A 25,788-nucleotide genomic window follows, 5' to 3' on the forward strand; every position below is an offset into this window, starting at 1 on the left:
CAGATGTGAGCTAGCCTGTCTTTTGGGAATTTTGATTGACGCTACCTAGTGCTTGGACACGCAAAGTAGATAATGAGAACTTAAAATATGTACGTCAACGATGCCGATCGACAAAATAAAAAATGAAACTGAATCTGTATTTAGGTGAATTCTTCGCAGCGGTCACTTATTTTTTCGCGTTAATGCCACAGCGAAGAGTTCAACTAATTTGAAACGCAACAGCAACACAGTAGCAACCAGTTATTTTTGATTTAATGCCACCACGAAAAAAGGCTGTTGGCCCAACCTCCTAATAATATACATTATACAACCATGGCAACCACAGCAGATCATACTGATACAGAGTGTGAGCTGCGTGGAATGTGTGGAATTAATTGAAAACGTGGAAATCATAAGATGTGAGACAATTGAGATGTCGTGGACTGTAAATTTTACGTTATCTGCGCAAACTGCATGTATTCTGGTTCACTGCCAAAGTTGATTATCACAAACGTAAAAAGTACATATTCCTTGTGGAATGGATTTCCATTTTGCAATATTTATTTACTACTAGTGTAGTACCCAGCTTTCTTTTGGATTATGTTAATGACAAAACATTTAAATGTACTAAATGTAAAAGATTCTTTTTTTTATATATTTTCACGCATTGAGAATAATTTCACGCGTTAAAAATCGCATCAACGACGTAAACAGGCACAAAAAAATCGCGCGTCAAATGATGCATGAAAGTGAATTTTTTTTTCGCGCATTCTTCCTTACATTTCCTCATTATGAGGTATGCCATTAGTCGGTCAACTTATAAATCTGAACATATAAGATCAGATTTAGAGGTCGACGCATAAGTTATACGTTATTTTTGCAGACTGCCTGTTCTTCACTTATCAAAATTAAACGCAGCTGCTGTCATCAAAATAGTTGGTGTGAGGTAAAAATATTCGAGAAAACAAACAACTGCAAAATCGAAGATGATTTATTCCTAAAGAAAACTTTGCCATGAAAAATGTTCTTAGTTCCCTTGACTGAAAGTCAAGGGTCTTACGCCAGAAAATACCCTAAAATGTTTGTTACCACACAATGTATGAAATAATTATCAAAACCTTAATTGCTTGTAACCATTTTTTTTTGTCATCACGATAACTTGAGTAATTCATAACCGATTTTGATGATTTTTTTTATCGACGAGGAATGGGATTCCTGAGGTTAAGTTCGAAGATGGCCCATCTCGGGATATAAGTCTCTGCTCCATTTTGGCTAATTTTAAGTTTTCGTCTTCACAAAAATTTCCATACAAAATTTTTTTTTTTTCAAGAAACATGCTCCATTTTGGCCAATTTTAAGTTTTCGTCTTCACTAAAATAATAATCCAGAACAATAATATCATTTAAAACTTAGTTTTTTAAAAACAATCATGACGATATCATCGTCCAGTACTTAATAGCACCTAAGGGAGACTATTTTTACGATGTGTAAATGGCACCCAAGAGGCACTTTTTGCACGACGGACAAATAGCAGCGGCCCAGACGTACATCACTGTTTGAAAGTTGACCATACTTTGACTGATGGCTGGCCATGGTGGTGGTGAGTACGGACGTAAGAGTGGGCTCAATTTGTCGGCCGTGTGTAGACCAACAATCCTACAAATTTTAGCATATTTGGTTCCTCCTTACTCAAGATATTGCTAAAACAGTGTTTTAACCACCCTCTGAGATCATATGGCATGTAGACATATTACACTCGAACTGGATTTTGTTTAAAAAAAATACAGATACCTGTTCGCTAGAATTGAATCCAATGAGCTACAACTCAATCATATCGGAGCGAGCTTGTTTTCCAAATGTCTGAGTAATTGGCGAATTGACTCTTAATATAAACTTGTCGAATATCCAATTAAATTAGGATCAGTCAAGGGACCCGACCCATCCACAAGATGGGACCTAGTTATTAGCATAACAAGTTGACGAATCAAGTTTTTGCGTGAATTTTGCTGATACGAGGCGACGCCGAGGTCAATAAACACGGGAAAACGAGACTTTTGATTTTTATCCCGAGTTAAGTAATGGATTTTACTTGGAGCACCCTGCGAAAATGACAATTTTCAAGCGAAATTAATTGTATGACATAAATCTTTGTCTAAGTTTAGATGTCTCGAAAAATATAAAAACGCGAGTCGTTCAGTCTGGTAAAAAATAATAAAAAAATTACCAATAAGAATAATGTTCTAAGTTCTAAGTTATTGTGACTTGTGACCAGCTCATTCTTTCTCGTTAAGTGCAACTTTCGATAGTCCTCAGATTTCAAAGAACCCGTTTCCACATCAATTTACAGTAAGAATTATCCTCGGAATTATCTCTCACTTTACCACTGATGAACAAATAAAAAAAATGCAATCGAAAAAGCACGAAAATTCTTCGATTACTACATGGACGATTTGATGTCGTCGCGATTCAAATAAAAATACTTCGATGAGTACACCACACATCCTCCGATCGATAGGTGCAACACGCCGATAATGCTTTTAGGAAGGATATCGCTTTTTCTATAAAATATTTGACGAGAAAATCTGTCCAGCCGGTGATGCTGCACACCTATTATAAACAGTAAATTCAATATAATCAGAAAACAAAAGTAAATGAAAAGTTAGGTTCACCCAAATAATTTCTGGTATTTGAAAGTAAAAAAAAAAAACTTTGATCGTGTTACTATGTAGCAGAAATTTTCGGAATATGTACGTGGGACGTAGATATCAGAATTGAAGCAATTTAATATATTTACGAAAAAAAATTCTTCTTAAGCTGTGGAAAGCTACAAAGAAAACTCTTTTACTTTTTCAAAAGAAGCAAAATTGCTACAAAAATTTGTGGAGATATCGTTGATTGGCAACAAAAACAACGGTTTTCATTTCTCCACTTTTCTTTTACCATACCTACGATAATTTTCTTTGAATTGATTCATGGTAAAAAAAACTGCAACGGAATATACTTGCGTAGCGCTTCAAATGTAGGCGGAGGGATGATGGAGTTTTACATTACGTATGTATTACCCTGTACCAATTCCTCGAATGATTGAGCAGTGACTGAGCTCAATTGTTAGGAAAAAAATTAAGACAAACTCAAACGGAAAATAAAAATAGAATCATCGAGTTTTGTCAAACATGAATAAACACATGCGAATTATCGAGTCTGTTACTTCATTTGCTCAAAACACTTTCAATAGGTTGATGTGCAATCTTCTATTCACATTCACAGTATCCCATCGATATAATATACTGTAGATAATGAGACACGAAGAACGAAATTTCGGAAATATAGCACACATGCAAGTGCAAAAAATACGAATCACAACACAAAACGAAGAGAAAAAGGAAATTGAGAAATGCAGAGTTTCAATTATTTTCAAATATTTGTATGACATTATTTCGCGCGCTTTCTCAAAACGTAAGTTACGTTACACATACATCCATCATGAACCGAAGCGATAGCGGAGGAAATTCTTGGAAATTATTTGTATTTATTGTGTTTAGGCTTATATGGCACATACATAGTTGCAGTAAATTGGAAATCATAGAGTTTCGTTGACGGATAACTTTTTCCGACATTTCAAGAAAATGGCGGCCATCTTGAAATTTCGTATTTTTTAGATATTTTCGGCTATACGGCATGTAGATAGTTGGGACAAAGTGTCACTTGTACAGTTTCGATTGCGAAAAACTTTTTTTTCTAGATTTCAAGAAAATGACGGCCATTTTGAAATTTCGTATTTTTGAGATATTTCCGGCTATACGGCATGTAGAGAGTTGGGATAAAGTGTCACTTGTACAGTTTCGTTGACGGTAAACTATTATCGACATTTCAAGAATACGGCGGTTATCTTGAAATTTCATATTTTTGAAATATTTTCGGCGATACTGCATGTTCAACTTAAGAAAACACAATTTTAGATCATTTATCAGAGTTTTAATGTCCATCGACGCACCCAGTGCATTAAGTGATTTCCAGTGTTTGATAACTTGGCGCAAAATATCATAAGTGGAAACAACTTAATTGACTGGGAACATCGATGACTGTTAAAATTCGAAAATGTCTCAAAATGTTCCGAACCAAAAAAAGCCCACTGTAATTGTACGGTATGTAGACTTGGGATAAATTGTCACTTGTAGAGCTTGCTTACCTCTATGTATTACCCAAAACTTCCAAAACAACTGATATCCAACAAAAACCTCAAAGAGGAAAAGGTGACGCTAGTGTAGTAAAAATTAAACTTCCAAAACATTTGATATCGGTTTTGGTGACGCATTCTGCGCCTCAACGTAATAAATTTTTACCAAGAAAATTTTAACAAGAAAATATGTCAACGAGAAGTTTACCGATGAGATTTTACAACAAAAAAAATGCGTCACAAAGTGGCAGATGATTATTGTCGTATGAGGGGTTTCCTCAGCGTCTGCCACTTGTGACGCATTTTTTTGTAAAGCTTTCGTTGTAAAATCTCATCGATAAACTTCTCGTTGACATATTTTCTCGTTAAAATTTTCTTGGTAAAAATTGATTACGTTGAGGCGCAGAATGCGTCACCAAAACCGATATCAAATGTTTTGGAAGTTTAATTTTTACTAAACTAGCGTCACCTTTTCCTCTTTGAGGTTTTTGTTGGATGTGATCTTTCCGCATAAAGTTGCTTTGACATTACATATCTACCCTACATTATATCGATGCAATATCCTAAGGAAGAACTTACAAGCACCCCCTTAGTCAAAATATAATTTCCCTTGACTGAAAGTCAAGGTTCTTATGCCAGAAAATACCGAAAAATGTGGGTAGCCAAAATTGATTGAAAATGTGTGAAATGCTATATGATAAACGTTTAACAATTTTTCGTTGAGGACACGATAACTTGAGTAATTCTCAACCAATTTGGAAGTTGGGCTATGTTGGACTAAGGATTTGGAAGCTATCTCAGAAAAACATGATTTTATACGGTTGATTATAGCCTCAATCGAAAAAGATTACTTTGATGAAATTTGATTTTGTTGGCTAACAAATTTGATAGTTGCCTGTAACATCTTGATAGTTCCCTTGACGGAAAGTCATGGGAATTACGGATAATAAACACTATAAAATGTTTCAAAGTTATTGTAAACTAAATTTTGGTAAAATAAAATTTCAAGAAAAAAAGAATAAATTGTTTTTAATTATACATAAAATATGTCCTCATACTCCTATTTCTAAGATACACGTATAGTTAGTCAAAATTGTCATTTTAGAGCAACGGAAATGGTTTAAGTTTAAAGATTTACATCGCTGTTTCATATAAATATTGTTGTCCAATGGATGCTTGCCAAAAGGACCGAAAGTAAAGCTGTCAATTCAAGGGGCGAAAGCGAAAGCCTTTACTTTCGGTCCTCTTAGCAAGCATACAAAACTTAATACGTAACTCTTTCGGCCTCCTCAATCGATACGTAAATAACTATTTCATGTGTCGGGGCCGAAAATGAGGGAGTTTCGAGATTTTTCTCGGGTTTTCGACCCCTTACATGAAAAATTTTTTGAGTATCTGTTTTGGACGATTGATTTTAGGCACTTTCGCATGTAGCCCTCACTTCGTTCGGGCTACAACTCGCGAAATTGCCTAAAAACAATCGTCCAAAACAGATACACAAATAACTATTGTCGTCATTCTCTCTACCATTTCTTCTCATGTAAATTTAAAAAGAATCTCTCACGAAGAATAGTCTAAGTGCGATTCAATTTCGTATTCATGAAAATCGAAAAAAAAGTACTGAGAACATACTTTTGAAAATACGTTATGAAATCGATTGAAAAAGATTGTTCACAGTTGAGCGCACTTGGGAACTGCCCCCAAGGCCCTGCCTGTGCCCTCTTTTCTTCCCGTAGGAATCGGCGAGGAGTTAGGTCCGAAATGTGGCAGATTTAAGGAGAGAATGCTTTGCAATGAGTTAGGTTAATTGATCACCTATCGAATGATCGCTAACCCGAAAGAAATTCAAAACTAATGTGAACTATATACAACGTATACCGGCGGCAATGAGTGGTAAAACAAGACACATTTGCTACACGTGTATGTGCTATGCAAATGGATCAAGTAAGGACACCTATCTTACCAATACCGGCGGCAATGAGTGGTAAAACAAGACACATTCGCTACACATGTATGTGCTATGCAAATGGATCAAGTAAGGACACCTATCTTACCAGTTGAAAGTTCACATTAGATTCAAATTTCTTTGTAAAATTAGCTGTTACACATCGATGGGTGACAGAGAAATGACAACAGATGGTGTTGTCCCGGCCCAGACATCCGTTATCATTTCCCTGATGGCTTACAATTGACCTAACGTTGCGTCCTATCTACCCCACCTAATATGGCAATTTTAAGGAGAGTTTGCTTATAACTGATACACAATGATCGTATAAACGGTTTCTCATCGCCTTACAAGGAGTTAGGTTAATTGATCACCTATCGAATGATCGCTAACCCGAAAGAAATTCAAAACTAATGTGAACTATATACAACGTATACCGGCGGCAATGAGTGGTAAAACAAGACACATTCACTACACATGTATGTGCTAATAGCACGTTGTGCTATGCAAATGGATCAAGTAAGGACACCTATCTTACCAATACCGGCGGCAATGAGTGGTAAAACAAGACACATTCGCTACACATGTATGTGCTATGCAAATGGATCAAGTAAGGACACCTATCTTACCAGTGGAAAGTTCACATTAGATTCAAATTTCTTTGTAAAATTAGCTGTTACACATCGATGGGTGACAGAGAAATGACAACAGATGGTGTTGTCCCGGCCCAGACATCCGTTATCATTTCCCTGATGGCTTACAATTGACCTAACGTTGCATCTTATCTACCCCACCTAATGTGGCAATTTTAAGGAGAGTTTGCTTATAACTGATACACAATGATCGTATAAACGGTTTCTCATTGCCTAACAAGGAGTTAGGTTAATTGATCACCTATCGAATGATCGCTAACCCGAAAGAAATTCAAAACTAATGTGAACTATATACAACGTATACCGGCGGCAATGAGTGGTAAGACAAGACACATTCGCTACACTTGTATGTGCTATGCAAATGGATCAAGTAAGGACACCTATCTTACCAATACCGGCGGCAATGAGTGGTAAAACAAGACACATTCGCTACACATGTATGTGCTATGCAAATGGATCAAGTAAGGACACCTATCTTACCAGTGGAAAGTTCACATTAGATTCGAATTTCTTTGTAAAATTAGCTGTTACACATCGATTTGTGACAGAGAAATGACAACAGATGGTGTTGTCCCGGCCCAGACTTCCGTTATCATTTCTCTGATGGCTTACAATTGACCTAATGTTGCGTCCTATCTACCCCACCTAATGTGGCAATTTTAAGGAGAGTTTGCTTATAACTGATACACAATGATCGTATAAACAGTTTCTCATTGCCTAACAAGGAGTTAGGTTAATTGATCACCTATCGAATGATCGCTAACCCGAAAGAAATTCAAAACTAATGTGAACTATATACTACAAAGTATACCGGCGGCAATGAGTGGTAAAACAAGACACATTCGCTACACATGTTTGTGCTATGCAAATGGATCAAGTAAGGACACCTATCTTACCAGTGGAAAGTTCACATTAGATTCGAATTTCTTTGTAAAATTAGCTGTTACACATCGATGGGTAATAATTTCCCCAACGTGGTGACCTATCTATCCATACCGTATTCATAACCCTACTAATACCCCTCTGCGTTTTCACGGGCTTGGGACCGTTAAATAGCATGAGAAGCATGCTATTCAGCCGCATTAGTAAATATTGCTGTAATTCAAGCGACCGACATTAAAAACTTGAGCGCATTATAAGTATACACTCAACAAATCTCAACTAGTATAGCAAACGATATCAGCACCACCGAACACGCCACACAGTTCAACAATTCTCTTCTGTGCTTATATTCGTTTCAGACACTAAACCCTCCTTATTATATATGAGTGCCTCCTCTGGATAACAAAAGTAGTAGTACTGGCTTCGCAGAGATGTTTACTCTTCGACAGCTGAACTTCGACTAAAATATGTCCTTGTTTTGGCAGAGATGCTCACTATTCGATAGCTGAACTCCGACTAAGGTATGTCCTTGTTTTGGCAGAGATGTTCACTCTTTGACGGCCAATCACCGACTAAAGTATGTCCTTATTTTGACAGTCAGTTATCGACCTTGTTTTGGCAGAGATGTTCACTCTTTGACAGCCAATAACCAACTAAACTATATTCTTGTTGTGGCAGAGATGTTTACTCTTTGACAGCCAATCATCGACTGAAGTATACCCTTGTTTTGGCAGAGATGTTTGACAGTTAATAACCGACTAAATAATGTCCTTGTTTTGTGAGAGATGTTTACTCTTCGACAGCTGAACTCCGACTAAAGCATGTCCTTGTTGTGACAGAGATGTTTACTCTTTGACAGCCAATCATCGACTGAAGTATACCCTTGTTTCGGCAGAGATGTTTGACAGTTAATAACCGACTAAATAATGTCCTTGTTTTGTCAGAGATGTTTACTCTTCAACAGCTGAACTCCGACTAAAGTATGTACTTGTTGTGGCAGAGATGTTTACTCTTTGACAGCCAATCATCGACTGAAGTATACCCTTGTTTCGGCAGAGATGTTTACTCTTTGACAGCCAATAACCAACTAAACTATATTCTTGTTGTGGCAGAGATGTTGACCCTTTGACAGCCAATCATCGACTGAAGTATACCCTTGTTTTGGCAGAGATGTTCACTCTTTGACAGCCAATAACCAACTAAAGTATATTCTTGTTGTGGCAGAGATGTTTACTCTTTGACAGCCAATCATCGACTGAAGTATACCCTTGTTTTGGCAGAGATGTTTGACAGTTAATAACCGACTAAATAATGTCCTTGTTTTGTGAGAGATGTTTACTCTTCGACAGCTGAACTTCGACTAAAATATGTACTTGTTTTGGCAGAGATGTTTACTCTTTGACAGCCAATAACCAACTAAACTATATTCTTGTTTTGGCAGAAATTTTTATTTTTTAACAGCCAATTATCGACTGAAGTATACCCTTGCTTTGGCAAAGATGTTTGACAGTTAATAACCGATTAAATATTGTCCTTGTTTTGTCAGACATGTTTACTCTTCGACAGCTGAACTCCGACTAAAGTATGTCCTTGTTTTGGCAGAGATGTTTACTCTTTGACAGCCAATCATCGACTGAAGTATACCCTTGTTTTGGCAGAGATGTTTGACAGTTAATAACCGACTAAATAATGTCCTTGTTTTGTCAGAGATGTTTACTCTTCAACAGTTGAACTCCGACTAAAGTATGTCCTTGTTGTGGCAGAGATGTTTACTCTTTGACAGCCAATCATCGACTGAAGTATACCCTTGTTTCGGCAGAGATGTTTACTCTTTGACAGCCAATAACCAACTAAACTATATTCTTGTTGTGGCAGAGATGCTTACCCTTTGACAGCCAATCATCGACTGAAGTATACCCTTGTTTTGGCAGAGATGTTTGACAGTTAATAACCGACTAAATAATATCCTTGTTTTGGCAGAGATTTTTACTCTTTGACAGCCAATCATCGACAGAAGTATACCCTTGTTGTGGCAGAGATGTTCACTCTTTGACAGCCAATCATCGACTGAAGTATACCCTTGTTTTGGCAGAGATGTTTGACAGTTAGTAACCGACTAAATAATGTCCTTGTTTTGTCAGAGATGTTTACTCTTCGACAGCTGAACTCCGACTAAATTATGTCCTTGTTTTGGCAGAAATGTTTACTCTTTGACAGCCAATCATCGACTAAAGTATGCCCTTGTTTTGGCAGAGATGTTTACTCTTTGACAGCTTATCATCGACTGACTATTACGACTATTACTGGCTATTACGGCAATATTATCTGCAAATTGTAGGTGACTCAAGAAAAGAATGGTCACACATTTTGAAGACATTTTTTTTCCTTCGACAAGCGAGTCACCATTGATCAAATATGGGTTTCGATTTTTTATTTTTTCCAAATAACTTTAAACACGAATTTACACTGGCCAAACGAGCACGATTTTCATCCATAGAGATCGAGTTTCATATAAATTTTTATGAACTATGGATGAATTTGCATAAACACATACTAAACGAGCTAACCTCAATCTATATTTATATCTGATGTTGGTTGCTTAGTTCCAGAGTTGGATCGGTTATCCGAAAGGCCGAAAATTTCGGATCGGATTAAACCGAACCGAGAATTTCGGTTCGGATTGAACCGAACCGAAAACTTTGGTTTTGTCGAAAAACAATATGAAATGAAGGCAGACTCGTCAAAATTGATTGATTTCATTATGAACTAACCAAAAAGAAGTAAATGGAGCAATTGACCTCACTAATGCAATTATTTGATTAAGTTATTTTATATTATGAATGTGGAGGACTTCAGCTTTAAAGAATGACTAATATGCAGTAGTTTGGCGGGGTGGAACACACAGTTTTTATCTGAAAGTAGTCACGTGCCAAACTACTACATGTTGGTATTGCTATAAAGCTGACGTCCTCCAGATTCATAATAAATCAAATAATTGCATAAGTAAGGTCACAGCCCTCGTCAACGTTCACCGAGGTTCCATCGATTCTGAGAAATTTGTTGGATGGCATATTTTCGGCCGTTTATCATAAAACTTTATGAAGGTAATATTTGCTTCGAGAGCACTCGACCTCAGATTTCCAACGAGCCCATACACGTCCGTGTCCTCATCACCTTACGTAAATGAAATCCAGACTACGAAACCTCATTTTTCGACTTTTGGCCGCTTACCACCCGCCAGTTATGGAAGATCAAAAATATATGAGCCTAACTATCCATATAAGTCCCGGAAAAAATAGCACCGATTTCGGCCTGTCTATTACAATAACTAGCTCCCGCCAATTGCGTTTTTTTTATTAAAAATTTCGATGAGCGGACAATAAGTAAGTTTTATCTTAATTTTTTTTGTCCCATTTTCTCGAAAGATTTCGTTTTTAATTTTAAAACGTTTCCTGAATATGCAGAGCTGCTGGAAAGACCCAACATTAGCCGTAGCAGGTAATCATTGAGAGCGGCTGTTGTAGGTAATTTCTTAAAAAATTACCGTCATTGAGTAACTTTTTCAAAAATTACTCACCACAGGTAATACGTTACTTGCTGTGGGTAATTTTTCCAAACATTACCAATTACAGCTGATCTATTACCTACCGCAGCTGTAGTTTTCAAATCTTCTTCCTCAGTGCAGTCTGTAGATTTTGGAAAACAGAATTAGAATCTTGATTGACGTGACTGTCCTATTGACAAGAAGAAGAAAAAAAAACGTTTTACTCGGGAAGAGTTATGTAAGATGTGTAAGACAGTTGGTTGGTGCTCTTCTAACCTTGTGCTTATTTATCGAAAATTGAGTTTCTATAGTGCAAGCAGAAATTGGTAAAATCTTTCAGATCTGGGAAAATTTCAGCAAAGTATGCGAAACAGGCCTGGAATATGGTCCATAACTTGATAACTCTTTTACTTGACCAAACTGTATCTGAATTCTTGAATGTATCGAATTTTCCACATTGAATTTTAAGTGACGCCGTCTGAAGATGAGCTAATGGCGTTCCACAATAATTATCCCAGTATTGGCGATTCCATCACTAGTCCTTATACTATCATAACTCACAAGTCAACATTACTTAACTTGCCAACACAGAATATATAATGAATTGATCATGCGTTTCGTCTTTTCGAATTCAGATTGACAACAACAGTTTTACCATTCAGCTCTACTGTCCAATCAAATGTTATTGTATTGCTTCAACTTTGATAAATTGGTGGCGATTCGCATATTTTGTAATAATTTGAGAACAACAAACAGTCAAACAAACAGCTGGGTTTCCGAATACAAAAAAAATTCAATTTATTTCAATTTTAGCTACTTACAAAATGCTTCTTGTGACCAAAAAAAAATAAATAAAAACAAAAGTCTCCAAGATCATTCGACTATGTGATTCGGTTGCGAAAATAATGTTTTACTAATTGAATGCAAACTTCAGCATCTTCGGCACTATCGTGACCAGAATCTGTGAAACGGAAGCAGAAAACGGAATTGCGTTAACAACAATCAGTCAGATCGAAACAATCGAATATGTAAAACAGACGTACCATCCTCTTGAATAATTCTTTTCAGATTTTCAATGCACAACGTTTTCAGTGCACGTTTCTTCGGCGGTCCCATTTTATGCGGATACAATATAGATGTGTCAACGTAAACATCATGAATTAACTTTAAGGCTTTCATGTCACTGTCCAAACTGTGGCCAATCAAAATGGTTTTCGAATGAAACATTGATAGCAGCACCGCTTGTATATCACGTAACGTTCTCGTTTCATTTTCCAACAACTTTTCCGTAATACCAGAATATCTGCATTTAGAAATTTGAAATGAACATATGATTCTATCGGAACATTTGTCTATATGGCATGCATATGGGTTCTCGTCTCCAATGACTGGTGATTCGTTTCTGTGGGAAACTTTAAACAGAGAGAACTCATCACCACCGCCACCACCCACTAATGAGCACTTACGTTGTGTTGTAATCAATGATTTTGTTATCCGGTTTCACAAGAGCATCGTATACAGTTTTCTGATTTATATCAACAACAGTGACACGTGTCAACTCAAGTCCATTAGTTGTGTAACACATTTCGCAATCAAGTGCATAAATGTCCTTACGTGTAGGTATATAGTCTTCGCTTCTTGGTATTGTTTTAATAAAACCCGTTAAGTTGTTGTAGTCCATGTATTCACTGACATGGTAGTTGGCATACATACATCCTGGAGAGCCGGCCGGTTGTTGACAGCAACGATGGGCATTATCGGCAAAGCCTGTTATTAATCGAAGATGAAACGAGAGAATTTTTTTTTTGATTAAGACAAAAAAGGTCACTCCATTTATCTTCAAGGGTATACTTTGACAAAAGGATATTTTTTTTCCTACTTCGCCTTATCTACCCGTCAGTTTGTTTATTTTTTTCTTGTTCTTCTTTTACTCGCCAATTGATATTATGAAATTTAATATCGATTGTCATAAAAAATATGGCTAACGCCAACCCGTACGGAACACCTATTCTAACTAACGAGTCGGTCATCCGATTTCCATAAACTTTTTAGCCCCGTACGAAGTACAAAGGGGCTTAAAGGATTACGATGCCGTGTGTAATTGATGGAATTCGAAGCAGACGGTAAGGGCAAAGTGTTTGCCTATGTTCATAGATGACGAATCCGCAATAAAAATTTTGTCTGTCCGTCTGTCCGTCTGTCCGTCTGTCACGTCGATATCTTGAGTAAATCAAATCCGATTTCAAAATTTTTTTTCCCCCTGAAAGATAGTCAAAATAGTGAGGCTAAGTTCGAAGATGGGCATATTTGGGTCGGCCCTTCGTGAGTTAGGGCCGCCTAAGTGCTTTAAGATCTTTTGGGGATATTTACGGCAAAAAAAAACGTTGGAAATGTAAATGAAACGGCAAAAGATAGGTAATGTCGATACCGATCCAGGACAAAAAAGATTATTAAAATCGGGTGAATGGCCCGTGAGTTAGGGCCCTAGAAGTGATAGGCTACTCGGCCCTAAGTGTATTTTGCATATAACTCGAGTAAATTTGATCAGATTTTCCTAAATTTTGTTTCATTTGAAAGGTAATCGAACGAGGAATAGAATGTTGTTGAAAAAAAAATTGGGTCCTTGGACAAAGGCCGCTCCACGGCCCTAAGTGTGTTTTGCATATAACTCGAGTAAATCTGATCCGATTTTCCTAAATTTTGTTTCATTTGAAGGGTAATCGAACACCAAATAGAATGTTGTTGAAAAAAAAATTAAATTTGGGTTCTTGAACTAAGCCCGCTACTCGGTCCTATGTGTATTTTGCATATATCTCGATTAAATTCCGACCGATTTTCCTAATTTTTGTTTCATTTGGAAGGTAATCGAAGGCCGAATATAATGCTGTTGAAAAAAAAATAAATTTGGGTCGTTGGACTAAGGCCGTAACTAGGCCTTAGGCCTCTCAATAAATTAAAATTTTAGGTCAACTTGAAATTTGTGTTACATTTGAAAGGAACGTCGTACGGGGCTTCGTAATTGCGCCATGCGCGATTTCTAAGATGTACACATTTCATAATAATTTGACTTCAACTAGGGTGACAGACGCACTAGGGTCACGTGCGCAATAGATGTACGGGTTCGTACGGGGCTCAGTCGCAGCAAACGCTCCGACTGTTCTGACGGCTCGTTTTTTTGTGGATCGGTATTGTAAATATCTTTTATTTGATGTATAATTTACGAGTACAGCGTTTAAATGTCCGGAGATATCTTCGAAAAACCGTAAAGCACTTATTGGGCCCCAGTTCGGGAGGGGTCAATCCGAAATCACTCATCTTCGAAATTAGCCTGTCTTTTGACATTACCAAACGAAAAAAAAAGAATTTTCAAAATCGGATGCGTTTTACTCAAGTTATCGTGCAGACAGACGGACATGGTTTTTTTCGCGCATTCGGCATCTGTGGACAACTACAATAGGTTTCCCCTTACTCAGGGAGTCTAATTCGACGTGTTACAAACGTATGCGTGAACCTATAAGACCACAGTACTTCGTACGGGTCTAAAAAAAAATTAAATCAAAATGTCTGTACGAGTGGTTCGTATATTATAACTAGTGGTCGCTGAAACGAATTTGCTGTTCGTCAGCACAACATAAAATACAATTTCGGTGCGAAACAACTGCTGAAATGGAGCAAAGGGAAACCTAATATTGTGGTGACACGTTTTTCGCATAACTACCACAGTCACTAAATAATTTTGAATATTTATGATTCAATTTATACTAAATTTATATTAAACGAACTCGCTTGCATGTTGTCTATCCCGACTAAGTTGTGTTGGAATTATAGGAGAAAATTCACAAAAAGGATTAACGAAACGTTAAGGAAGAGATTAGTCGTTCAACACTAACACGAGTCTGGTGAATACAACTGAAAACATCTCGAGCTCCACTATAAGACCTAAATTATGGGGGAAACCAGGGACGCCGACTTGTGTTTGGAAGTAGTGGTGCTCATACAACAAGCGAATCTGGGAGTAGTGGTGCTCCTTCAAGTAAAACTGGAAATACGTATTGGTGCTCATCATTCGAGTAGTGGTGCCCGAGCCTCGCTTGTCCTTAGAAGTCGGCGCCCCTGGGGGAAACGTATTCTTCCTGCCGTTGCATCTTGTTTCACCAGATATACAAACATGGAAACAGTTGAAACAAAACGCGATAACTGTTTATAATTCGACAATTGCAATCAAAAACCAAAAAGATATTCAGGTAAATCGACGGGCAATGCAATTCCCTATTTAGTGCCATGCGATTTGGTACATTCAGTTTAAGACGTCCGTCACGCCACGTTAGAATTAATCTCTCGGGTAAAGATGCGGTTTGCGAAGGATACCATGTTCTCAAAGAATTTTCAAGGAGCGTCAGCCTACAGTTCGATTAACTAACTAACTTAACAATAGGGGTAACCCAAAAGCTGACGCCATTTTGTAAAACTTTTCGTTTTGTACGAAGGCAATCTCAAATAATGTACGAAATGTCAAATGAATGTAAGGGATCTTTCGAATTAGAGAAATTTTGTAAGCTTTGGACTTACACCCCCAACAAATGAAGCCGAAAAACAAAAATAAAATTTCCGTTGAAATTACCTCTACGAAAGCCCGGACTTTTCGGATGATAATTGCATTCGTCAACAGCTATCTCATCATAGTGCTCCAGACTGAACATCTTTCCGCATCGTCGACAATATCGATCCGTTAAAGAATTCGGTGCAGCTGGCGGTGCCTTATAAATTTTCGCCATGCCATTTCGATGGCCCGGCCGGGGATAGCCATTCTCTCGCATTTGCTCTTCCGTTATACGTACATCATAAATCATTTCGAAAGCTTTCTCACCCGAAACCGCATCGATAATATTTTTCGAACCAGATGCATCGGCTCTTCTGAGTTTGGAAACAATTTTTAAAAATTATTTTATTCCATCAATCATTGGAAAAGAAGTGGAAAAGAAAACATATTTGTGACAAACTCACTCACACAGAGAGTGTGAGTGTGTTTGGATTGAATTGCATTTGTGCCATTTAAACGTCGTATGAGAACGAAACGGCAGGGTAGCAAGTGATATTTTCATTTAAAATTATTATAATAAAAAGAAAATTTTCTAATATTTACAATTTCTTATTAACGCTCCACGTCGTATTTTGTCCCAGTTTTCCGGCTAAAATAACGTCATGCGATACAACATTGTTTCTGCAATTTCATTAAAAATTAATTAAAATCGTACTGCCTCAACTACCATCAGCACTCCCGCAATGGATGTCTCCACACCCAAGTTCTCATCAACCAAAATAAAATGAGGAAAACAAAATAAATAAGTAAAAGAAACCATCTACTTATACATCAAGAAAATGAATGCAACAACCGTTTGGTCGGGAAAACATACAAAACATTTTCGCCCGAGAAGAATCTCAGCATCCAAAGCAGCACTAAACTCGAAGTGCTACTCAGAGTCAAATACATTTGAAACAACAGAAAAATACGTGCACTCACACACACCGAACACGGAACGAACGAACGTAAGAAACGAAAAAAAAAATGTAGAAATAGAAATAAAATAATATCATCACAGCGCGCACCCAGCGCATGAAAAATGATTAAGAAAACTTACTTTTCCGTATTAATATTTCCGGCATCTGAAACAAAGGCATTAATAAAGATTTAAAAGAAAATTGCACAGAGAAAATATATTATTTTCAGTTATATATTGTTAACGTGGAGGAGGAGGTTGGAGGGAAGATTGTTTGGCAAAAGGATTGAAAATGGTTTTTATTTCTTTGGAGGGTATTGGTGGTGGCGAGAGAATGATGATACGGTAACTAGATGAGGGTGGTGTCGTATTAAGGAAATGAGTTGCGAAATTGGTTGCAAAAAAAGGGGGTGATGATGATGATTGCGGTGGTGGTGGAGATGGTGGTTAGTTTATAATTTTATGCTCTAAATATGTATACGAATTGTAAACACAAACCTAATGACTCCTTTCGTAATTTGTTTATTGCTAGCAATGCGCTACTTTTGTAAATAACCGGTGTACTGCATTTCCGGAAAACACTTAATTCCTCGGTCTGAGCCTGTAACGGAGTTAAATACCATTACTCTTTTATTTTGTTACAAACCGAGAGCATTACGACTTTGTAATGTTTTTTTTAAAACAAAAAATTGAACACACCGAAGGCGAACAGAAACAACAACAAATCAAATGTTTGAATCGATTCTACTACAAGCATTCCGTCTGCCCTGCGGGCCGTACTGGTACAATGTATCAGTGAGTGAACAGAAGGAAGAAGGAAAAAAGGAATCGTATCGTATCAGTGTTACACATTTACGGTCCTTCTGTCTGTCGTCTGTTTATTGAAATTGTCTACAACTAACGCACTTCAAGCAAAACTGCTATTAAGAGTGATACACACACCCCCTGAACAAAAATAAAGTTTTACCGAAAATGCACCCAAAAATTGATTGCTGTTCTAAATAGAGGGACCCTAGAGGAGTTCAAAACGATGGTCCGTTAAGCTGGACCAGATGCTTCCCCACGCCCATACAACTAAGGAAAAAATTGTATGGGATGGGGAAGCATCTGGTCCAGCTTAACGGACCATCGTTTTGAACTCCCCTAGGGTCCCTCCATTCAGAACAGCGATCAATTTTTGGGTGCATTTTCGGTAAAACTTTATTTTTGTTTGTGTTTAGCGGTCTCCGATTTTAATGAGTGATAGCTCGTTGGATTCGTCTTTCAATTCTAGGAAACACGTGTCTTTCACTTTTTCTTAAAAAAATTTGTTTTCTGTGAAAAGCGCTCAAAAGTGAAGACATGCCAGAGGGTACCGAAAACAGTTTTTCGGCAATAACTCAAGAAAAAATTATTTTAAATGGTTGTAATGTTGTACGATTGTCGGCCTTGAAAAGACCTACAGGTGGAGTATACGCACCGCTTGGTGCTAGTTGATCCACTAGAGTTATGACTAGAAATATAGTGAATGTTCGGAGAGTCCGCCTTCTCTGCAGCTTCGATGTACCACGGAACTGAGTATGGGGTGTTGTAGCTGGCCTCACCCACTATCGTTGCACATATAAATGAACCCAGTACTTTTGGGCTGCAAGCCTACAGAAGTCTTGAAAAAAAAGTTGGTGCCAAAATGTAGATTTTTTCCTTCTGTCTGTGGGCCCAACTGCCAGAACAGCGTCTGGAACGGTTCTACGTGAGTAATTTTGTATCGTCTACTATTCCCTTACCGTGTACGCTTCACTTTGACTCGAATATAGGTCGTTACAACATATCCAGTGTTAGTAATTCTTGTGAAAAATTATTAAATTTTTCTCGGAGGATTTTAGTCAAATAAAGTGTTAGCGTATAGCAAATGACCTCAGGAGTCCGGAACAGTAATTAGTTTTTCAATTGGACCAATATTTGCTACGCGACAGGAGTTTGGAAAAACGATATGATCAAGTGGGAGCAAACGGTTTTCCAAACTCCTGTCACGTAGCAAATATTGGTCCGAAAAACTAACTACTGTTCCGGAGTCCTGAGGTCATTTGCTATACGCTAACACTTTATTTGACTAAAATCCTCGGAGAAAACTTTAATGATTTTTCTCTTGATATTACTAATAGTGGATCTGATATATTCGCGACATAGCGAAGCGTTTTTCTATTGATAAGGTGAAAGAATAGTAGACAATAAAAAATGATTGAAGAAGTACCGTTCCAGATGCTCTTCTGGCAGTTGGGCCCTCAGAAAGAAGAAAAAAATCTGCATTTTGGCACCAACTTTTTTTTCAAGACTTCTGTAGGCTTGCAGGCCAAAAGTACTGGGTTCATTTATATGTGCAACGATACAGGGTGAGGCCAGCTACAACACCCCATACTCAGTTCCGTGGTACATCGAAGCTGCAGAGAAGGCGGACTCTCCGAACATTCACTATACTTCTAGTCATAACTCTAGTGGATCAACTAGCACCAAGCGGTGCGTATACTCTACCTGTAGGTCTTTTCAAGGCCGACAATCGTACAACATTACAACCATTTAAAATAATTTTTTCTTGAGTTATTGCCGAAAAACTGTTTTCGGTACCCTCTGGCATGTCTTCACTTTTGAGCGCTTTTCACAGAAAACAAATTTTTTTAAGAAAAAGTGAAAGACACGTGTTTCCTAGAATTGAAAGACGAATCCAACGAGCTATCACTCATTAAAATCGGAGACCGCTTGTTTCCCAATCACCTGAAGATTTGGCGATATCACTCTTAATGACAGCTGCCAAATAGAGTACTATTTTGTATGAAATTTTATCCTCACTCTTTTTACAGTGTAACATTTTGTATGAAGCACTGTCAAGTTTCAGTACCCTATTTAGAGTACCACTTTTGCTTGAAGTGCGTTGCTACAACGTTTTCTCATCTCCACTGTCGCTCGTTTCAATGATGTTTAATTATTGTAAATTAGTTAGTTGCTTTCGCATCGGATGGAACATGATGAATGTGTACAAATATTATCCGGTTTAAGTAAAAAAAAAATCGATCTGTTCGACCGGTTAAAAGGGGCCACCACTTTTTATACTTACTCTTTCCCATGCATCATCGCAATTGTCGTAGATTGTTTGGCAATGCTTCACCATCATATTGTAGTACTGCATTCGAATATTGTATGAAATTTTGGTTGCACTTGCCTCCAAGACTGGCGGTGCAGGTCGATCAGTCTGTAAATTTTATTTTGATTTATAAAAATTACCAAAGGTAATTTGAAAGAAATTGTAAGAATTCTTGATTAACGACCAACGACGCTGATATTGTGCGATATTCGTACTTCTCTGTTCACATTTATTTATGGACTGAGCAACCCTTCATCAAATACTTTTCAGAAACCTCTTACAATAGGCCAACGATCTGATTTCATTGACCGAAAATCAAATCACAAAAATGGAAAAATGTTGACGTTAAAGGAGACCGTGCAAAGCCGTCATTTAACAGAATTTCCTGGACATTTACGCGTCTATTCCCACTAGTATTTTGACTACCTTCTCGTATTTACTTCGGTATTTATTTCGCTTTTACCCGAGCAGTTTAACCCTCGTTTTCCCTTTAGTAGCAGAATTTACAGGAGTCGTTTTTACCACTTGCATAATGCAAGGTAAGACGACCAATACATTGGCATTTATCAATGAGAGTTATCATCGGTTATCACACGTCGATTTTGTAGAACCTTAAAATTTGATCATTTTTGCACTAGTGCCTGAAAGTCCTTTGTGTTGTTTTTAGCCCCGTACGAAGTACTGGGGGCTTATAAGATTAATATGCCGTTTGTAACACGTCGAATTGGAAGCAGACAGTAAGGGCAAAGCATTTGGTTATGTTCATAGATGACGAATCCGCAATAAAAAAAATGTCCGTCCGTCCGTCCGTCCGTCCGTCCGTGACCCCTCTAGCTTGAGCAAATCACAACCTTTTTTCAAAATTCTTTTTTTCCCCGATTGGTATCGACAAAAGTAAGGTCAAGTTCGAAAATGGGCATGGTGGGGTCGGCCCTTCCAGAGCTAGGGCCCTATAGGTGTTTTTCAGTCTTTCGACGATATCTACCGAAATACGCACGCAATAGCTGCTTGTGATATATCAAATGAAAGGTATTGACGAGTAGAACAAAGTTGCTGAACATTGTTTTTGTGTAGGATGCAACGCGAGCTTGTTGGGAGGGCTCAAAGGTCGTTACTCGGCCCTAAGTGTTTTTTCCACATAAATCGAGTAAATCTCATCCGATTTTGCCAAATTTAGTTTTTTATGGAAAGTAATTGAATACCGAAAAGAACGTGTCGAAAAAAGTTTCAAATTTGGGCCCTTGGACTAAGGACGCTACTCGGCCCTAAGTGTTTTTTGCACATAAATCGAGTAAATCTCATCCGATTTTGCTAGATTTTGTTTTATTTGAGAGATAATTGAATGCCGAATAGAATGATGGCAAAAAAAGTTTCAAAATTTGGGCCCTTGGACTAAGGCCGCTACTCGGCCCTAAGTGTTTTTTGCACATAAATCGAGTAAATCTCATCCGATTTTGCTAGATTTTGTTTTATTTGAGAGATAATTGAATGCCGAATAGAATGATGGCAAAAAAAGTTTCAAATTTGGGCCCTTGGACTAAGGCCGCTACTCGGCCCTAAGTGTTTTTTGCACATAAATCGAGTAAATCTCATCCGATTTTGCTAGATTTAATTTTTTATGGAAGGTAATTGAATACCGAAAAGAACGTGGCGAAAAAAGTTTCAAATTTGGGCCCTTGGACTAAGGCCGCTACTCGGCCCTAAGTGTTTTTTGCACATGAATCGAGTAAATCTCATCCGATTTTATTAGTTTTTGTTTCGTTTGAGAGATAATTGAATGCCGAATAGAATGATGGCAAAAAAAGTTTCAAATTTGGGCCCTTGGACTAAGGCCGCTACTCGGCCCTAAGTGTTTTTTGCACATAAATCGAGTAAATCTCATCCGATTTTGCTAGATTTAATTTTTTATGGAAGGTAATTGAATACCGAAAAGAACGTGGCGAAAAAAGTTTCAAATTTGGGCCCTTGGACTAAGGCCGCTACTCGGCCCTAAGTGTTTTTTGCACATAAATCGAGTAAATCTCATCCGATTTTGCTAGATTTAATTTTTTATGGAAGGTAATTGAATACCGAAAAGAACGTGGCGAAAAAAGTTTCAAATTTGGGCCCTTGGACTAAGGCCGCTACTCGGCCCTAAGTGTTTTTTGCACATAGATCGAGTAAATCTCATCCGATTTTGCTAGATTTTGTTTTATTTGAGAGATAATTGAATGCCGAATAGAATGATGGCAAAAAAAGTTTCAAATTTGGGCCCTTGGACTAAGGCCGCTACTCGGCCCTAAGTGTTTTTTGCACATAAATCGAGTAAATCTCATCCGATTTTGCTAGATTTTGTTTTATTTGAGAGATAATTGAATGCCGAATAGAATGATGGCGAAAAAAGTTTCAAATTTGGGCCCTTGGACTAAGGCCGCTACTCGGCCCTAAGTGTTTTTTGCACATAAATCGAGTAAATCTCATCCGATTTTGCTAATTTTTGTTTTATTTGAGAGGTAATTGAATACCAAATGGAAAGTTGGCAAAAAATTTTGGGTTTCTAAAATAATGTCGTAAATTGTTGGTTTTATTTGAGAGGTACTTCGTACGGGCTTTCGTAATTGCGCTAAGCGCAATTTTAAAAATGAACACTTTCAGTAAATTTGATCATGCCCAACTTGACTTGCATTTTGGTAACAGACGCATTAGAGGGTTGTAGACGTATTAGGGTTCCGGGGTATTACGGCTACGGACGTATTATGGTTACGGACGAAATAGGATTACGGGTCGTACGGGGCTAAGTCGCAGCAAACGCTCCGACTGTTCTGATGCCTTGTTTTTTTGAACGCCTTTCCCAAAAATGTGTGTAATGAGCGAATTTGTAGTCAGGCCCGGGTTAGGTATTCAGGCGATGCCAGAAGGAATTTATTTGTTAGAATGAAATGGCAATGTCATACTGACATTCGGCCATCAGAATTTCAACAATCTCAGTAACATTTGGAAGTGGCAGCGCCCAGTTTGGAAGTGGCAGCGCCCAGTTTTTGAATACTCAATGCCGACATGGTCATGACAGATGATACATATAGTTCAAACAACAAGTAACAACTCACATTCTGAATCGCTTTGTTGGCATGAGCAATCCGTCCGGTCATTTTCGAAGCCGACTGTGCGACAGTGATTCCTTTAGCCGCTTTCATTTGATCGATTTTCTCTTTCGCACGTTGCATGGCTGCAAAATTGTTAACGGGTATGATAGTGCGCTGGCCGGACCGAAATGCTGGCGGACGCATTGCATGCGGAATGAGTGGCGTCAGAACGGAGCTAGTCGATGGCGACGATGTTGCTGTACTGGTTGATGTGGTAGTCTGATAGGATGGCTTCGTAACGGATACTGGTAAACGGAGCGACGTTGCTGTTGCAACTTTTAAAGCAGCTACCTTCGTGGCTTCGATTAACTGCTTTTTAGCATCCATTTCGGCCCTTTCCTTTTCTCGCTTTCGGTCCAACTCCCGTTGATCCTCATAACGTTTGTAAGTTTGCTGGTGTGACGGTAAGACGGTGAATTTCTGTTTGCGCAAATCAATGGAATCAGTAGACTTACATGCATTGCATTACGTTTATGATCGATGCCAACAACTGGTTTCTTAGAATCGGAACGCAGTTTTTCAGCCTTGTCATATGCAACACGTTTTTTGCGAGTCGATTCATCAACGGACGCAACCACATCCATTGGCTCTTCGATGCTTTTGCGTTTACCACTGCCATTCTGATGATAGAACGAAACAATCGATTTAATGAATCCACCCACCAAAACAGTTTTCACTCACAAACAATGCGATGTGAGGAGCACACTTACCATCAACTCATCTGATTTCCCATTTTTAGAGACTTCCTTGAACTCTTCAAATATCATTCGGCACTGGGCCATAACATCGTCTTCTTCGCTGTCTGTATCGAAGACCGACGAAGGTGACACATTGCAGTCCGAATTGATGGAAGTTGTGTCTACCAGCACCGATGCACTTGAACTACCGCTCGATTTGGATTTTTTCTTCGATCCATTGTTATCATGCTGATTGGCTGCTGTTTTCGACGACGATTTCGTTGATTTTGTGGTTGTGGACGACTGTTTCGACTCTCTGCCACTTTTAGTGAGAGACGATTTGGAATCAGATCTGGACGAATGTGATTTACTTTTGTCGGGCAAACTACGGTGCGTGGATGATTTGGATGACTTGCTTCGTTCCAATGACATTTTCGACGAGGTCCCGTGTTTGGAACTGCTCGAATGCGAATGGGAATGCGCGGAGGACTTGGAACTGGTTTTATGACGATCGTGCCGAGATTTGTTCTTTTCTGACTTACTTCTACTTCGTTTTCGTTCAGCGTCATCCTTGGGCAAGGGTTTGTTCTCATTTTCATCTTCGGCTGCTTTTACAACGTTCTCACTGTCGGTTGCCTTTACAACGTTTTTGTCTTCCGTTGACCAACTCTCTCCTTCCGTTGGTTCAGCAACATACTCAGCTTCCGTTGGCTTAACAACACTCCCGTCTTCCGATGACTTTAGATCATCTTCCCCATCCGTTAATCTCAAAACTTTATCAGTGGTTTTGGTGCTGTCGTCGCTAGTTGAACGACGAATCTTTGTTGGTACATAAGTTGGAGCTACAGTGACATTTGGCGATGAGTCCGTATCTATGATTTCGGATAGGTAGTCCCAACCAGTCTTCGGCGCCTCACACTCATTATCGCTGTTCGATTTGATAGAGGTCGACGGGACATAAGTTGCAATGCTGGTGCATTTGGACTTTGATTTGGGCACATATTCCAATTTGGGTTTCTTCACCGGCGGACTGTATGTCGAAGATGAAGCTAATAAGCTTTTTGGTGTAGGCTTGTATACCGCAGGCGGTTCGAGTATTTGAATTTTTGGCTGTCCACATTGGTTCAACGGTGTCGCATTGTATACAATTGCTGGATTTGTTGTGACTTTCTTCGTATCATTGTCTGTGTTAATTGTCCAAATTCATGGACCGGTTAATAATCGGATGATGGCAATAGAGCAATTACAAAATACCTTTTTTGTTGTGGCGGAAGTGACAAAACGGTCTTAGACAAGTATCAGCATCATAGAATGGGCAATTAATTGCTTTAAATAGCCCAGTTGATGGTAACATTTCGGCATTTTAAAAATATCAACAATTTGTCTCACTTTCTGTTTGTAATGGCACCAATAATACCAGTAATGTAAAACCAATAGAAATCCTACCAAATTACAACTAACTTACACAATAAAAAGGTTAATCAAAAGAGTGCAATTCGATGATTTATTGTCAATTTTCGTCCAAATTGGTATTGTGAGAATTGAAATTATATATTTTTTTGATTATACTGAGACAAGCGAGCCCCTCTGGTATAAAATTTTGGAACGATAAAGAAAACAGTAAATGTCATCAGTGTTGCCAGCAAAACTCACTGTGACGATGTTTACACATCAATTTTACGACATTTTCATTGTAAACAAAGCATAAGCGAAATGTAACTAATCTTTGATGGATTGATACAACTGTCAATGGAAACTAGGACAGAGATTTGTTCTCAATAGGTTTGGCAACACGAACGCCAACGATTTCGTCCACAGCAACATAACCTCCGTGAGTTTACGTATAAATGTTGATGAAGTTAAGTATAGTTTCCACTTAAAAAGAGCACTCCGTTTACATGACAGTTGTAAAATAGAACAAAAGAACTGTCACGCAAACGGAGTGGAAATTGAATTTATTTCAATTTTTTACTCCGTTTACGTGACAGTTCCTTTGTTATATTTTACAACTGTCATGTAAACGGAGGCTAAACGGAGTGCTCTTTTTAAGTGGAAACTATACTTTATGTCTCTATGGATGAAAATTGACAATTCGAATGGCCCTGGAAGTTCCAAGTTGGAAGTAACCTAATGTCTCGTTGACGTTGACATAGACGAAGTATTGAAAATCGTTTTTTTATTTACGGAGAAATGATA

At 38.1% G+C, this 25,788-nt stretch overlaps 1 protein-coding gene across 1 annotated transcript; it reads right to left on the reverse strand.

Moving 5' to 3' along the window:
- Positions 1–11,951: 11,951 nt before the first annotated feature.
- On the reverse strand, positions 11,952–25,186 carry LOC119067824 (RNA exonuclease 1 homolog). The gene is made up of 12 exons (XM_037170988.1): positions 24,847–25,186; positions 23,626–24,776; positions 23,371–23,535; positions 22,880–23,308; positions 19,767–19,901; positions 17,177–17,279; positions 16,820–16,844; positions 16,324–16,401; positions 15,802–16,094; positions 12,647–12,947; positions 12,224–12,483; positions 11,952–12,141 (listed from the first exon to the last, which is right to left on the reverse strand). Exons 1-12 carry the CDS (start codon positions 24,944–24,946, stop codon positions 12,062–12,064), a joined length of 3,120 nt encoding a protein of 1,039 aa, XP_037026883.1. The 5' UTR covers positions 24,947–25,186; the 3' UTR covers positions 11,952–12,061.
- Between the last annotated feature and the right edge of the window lie 602 nt (positions 25,187–25,788).

Source organism: Bradysia coprophila, assembly GCF_014529535.1.
Source record: "Bradysia coprophila strain Holo2 chromosome X unlocalized genomic scaffold, BU_Bcop_v1 contig_128, whole genome shotgun sequence".
Taxonomy (NCBI): Eukaryota; Metazoa; Arthropoda; class Insecta; order Diptera; family Sciaridae; genus Bradysia; species Bradysia coprophila.

Excerpts from the sequence above, each read along its gene's own strand:
- LOC119067824 (XM_037170988.1), bottom strand. The coding sequence starts at position 24,946 with ATGTTACCATCAACTGGGCTATTTAAAGCAATTAATTGCCCATTCTAT. Across the intron at positions 24,777-24,846 it reads CTTCCGCCACAACAAAAAAG|ACAATGATACGAAGAAAGTC; the intron begins GTATTTTGTAAT and ends CAATTAACACAG. Across the intron at positions 16,095-16,323 it reads TGGAGCGTTAATAAGAAATT|AAGAGCCGATGCATCTGGTT; the intron begins GTAAATATTAGA and ends TTCCAAACTCAG.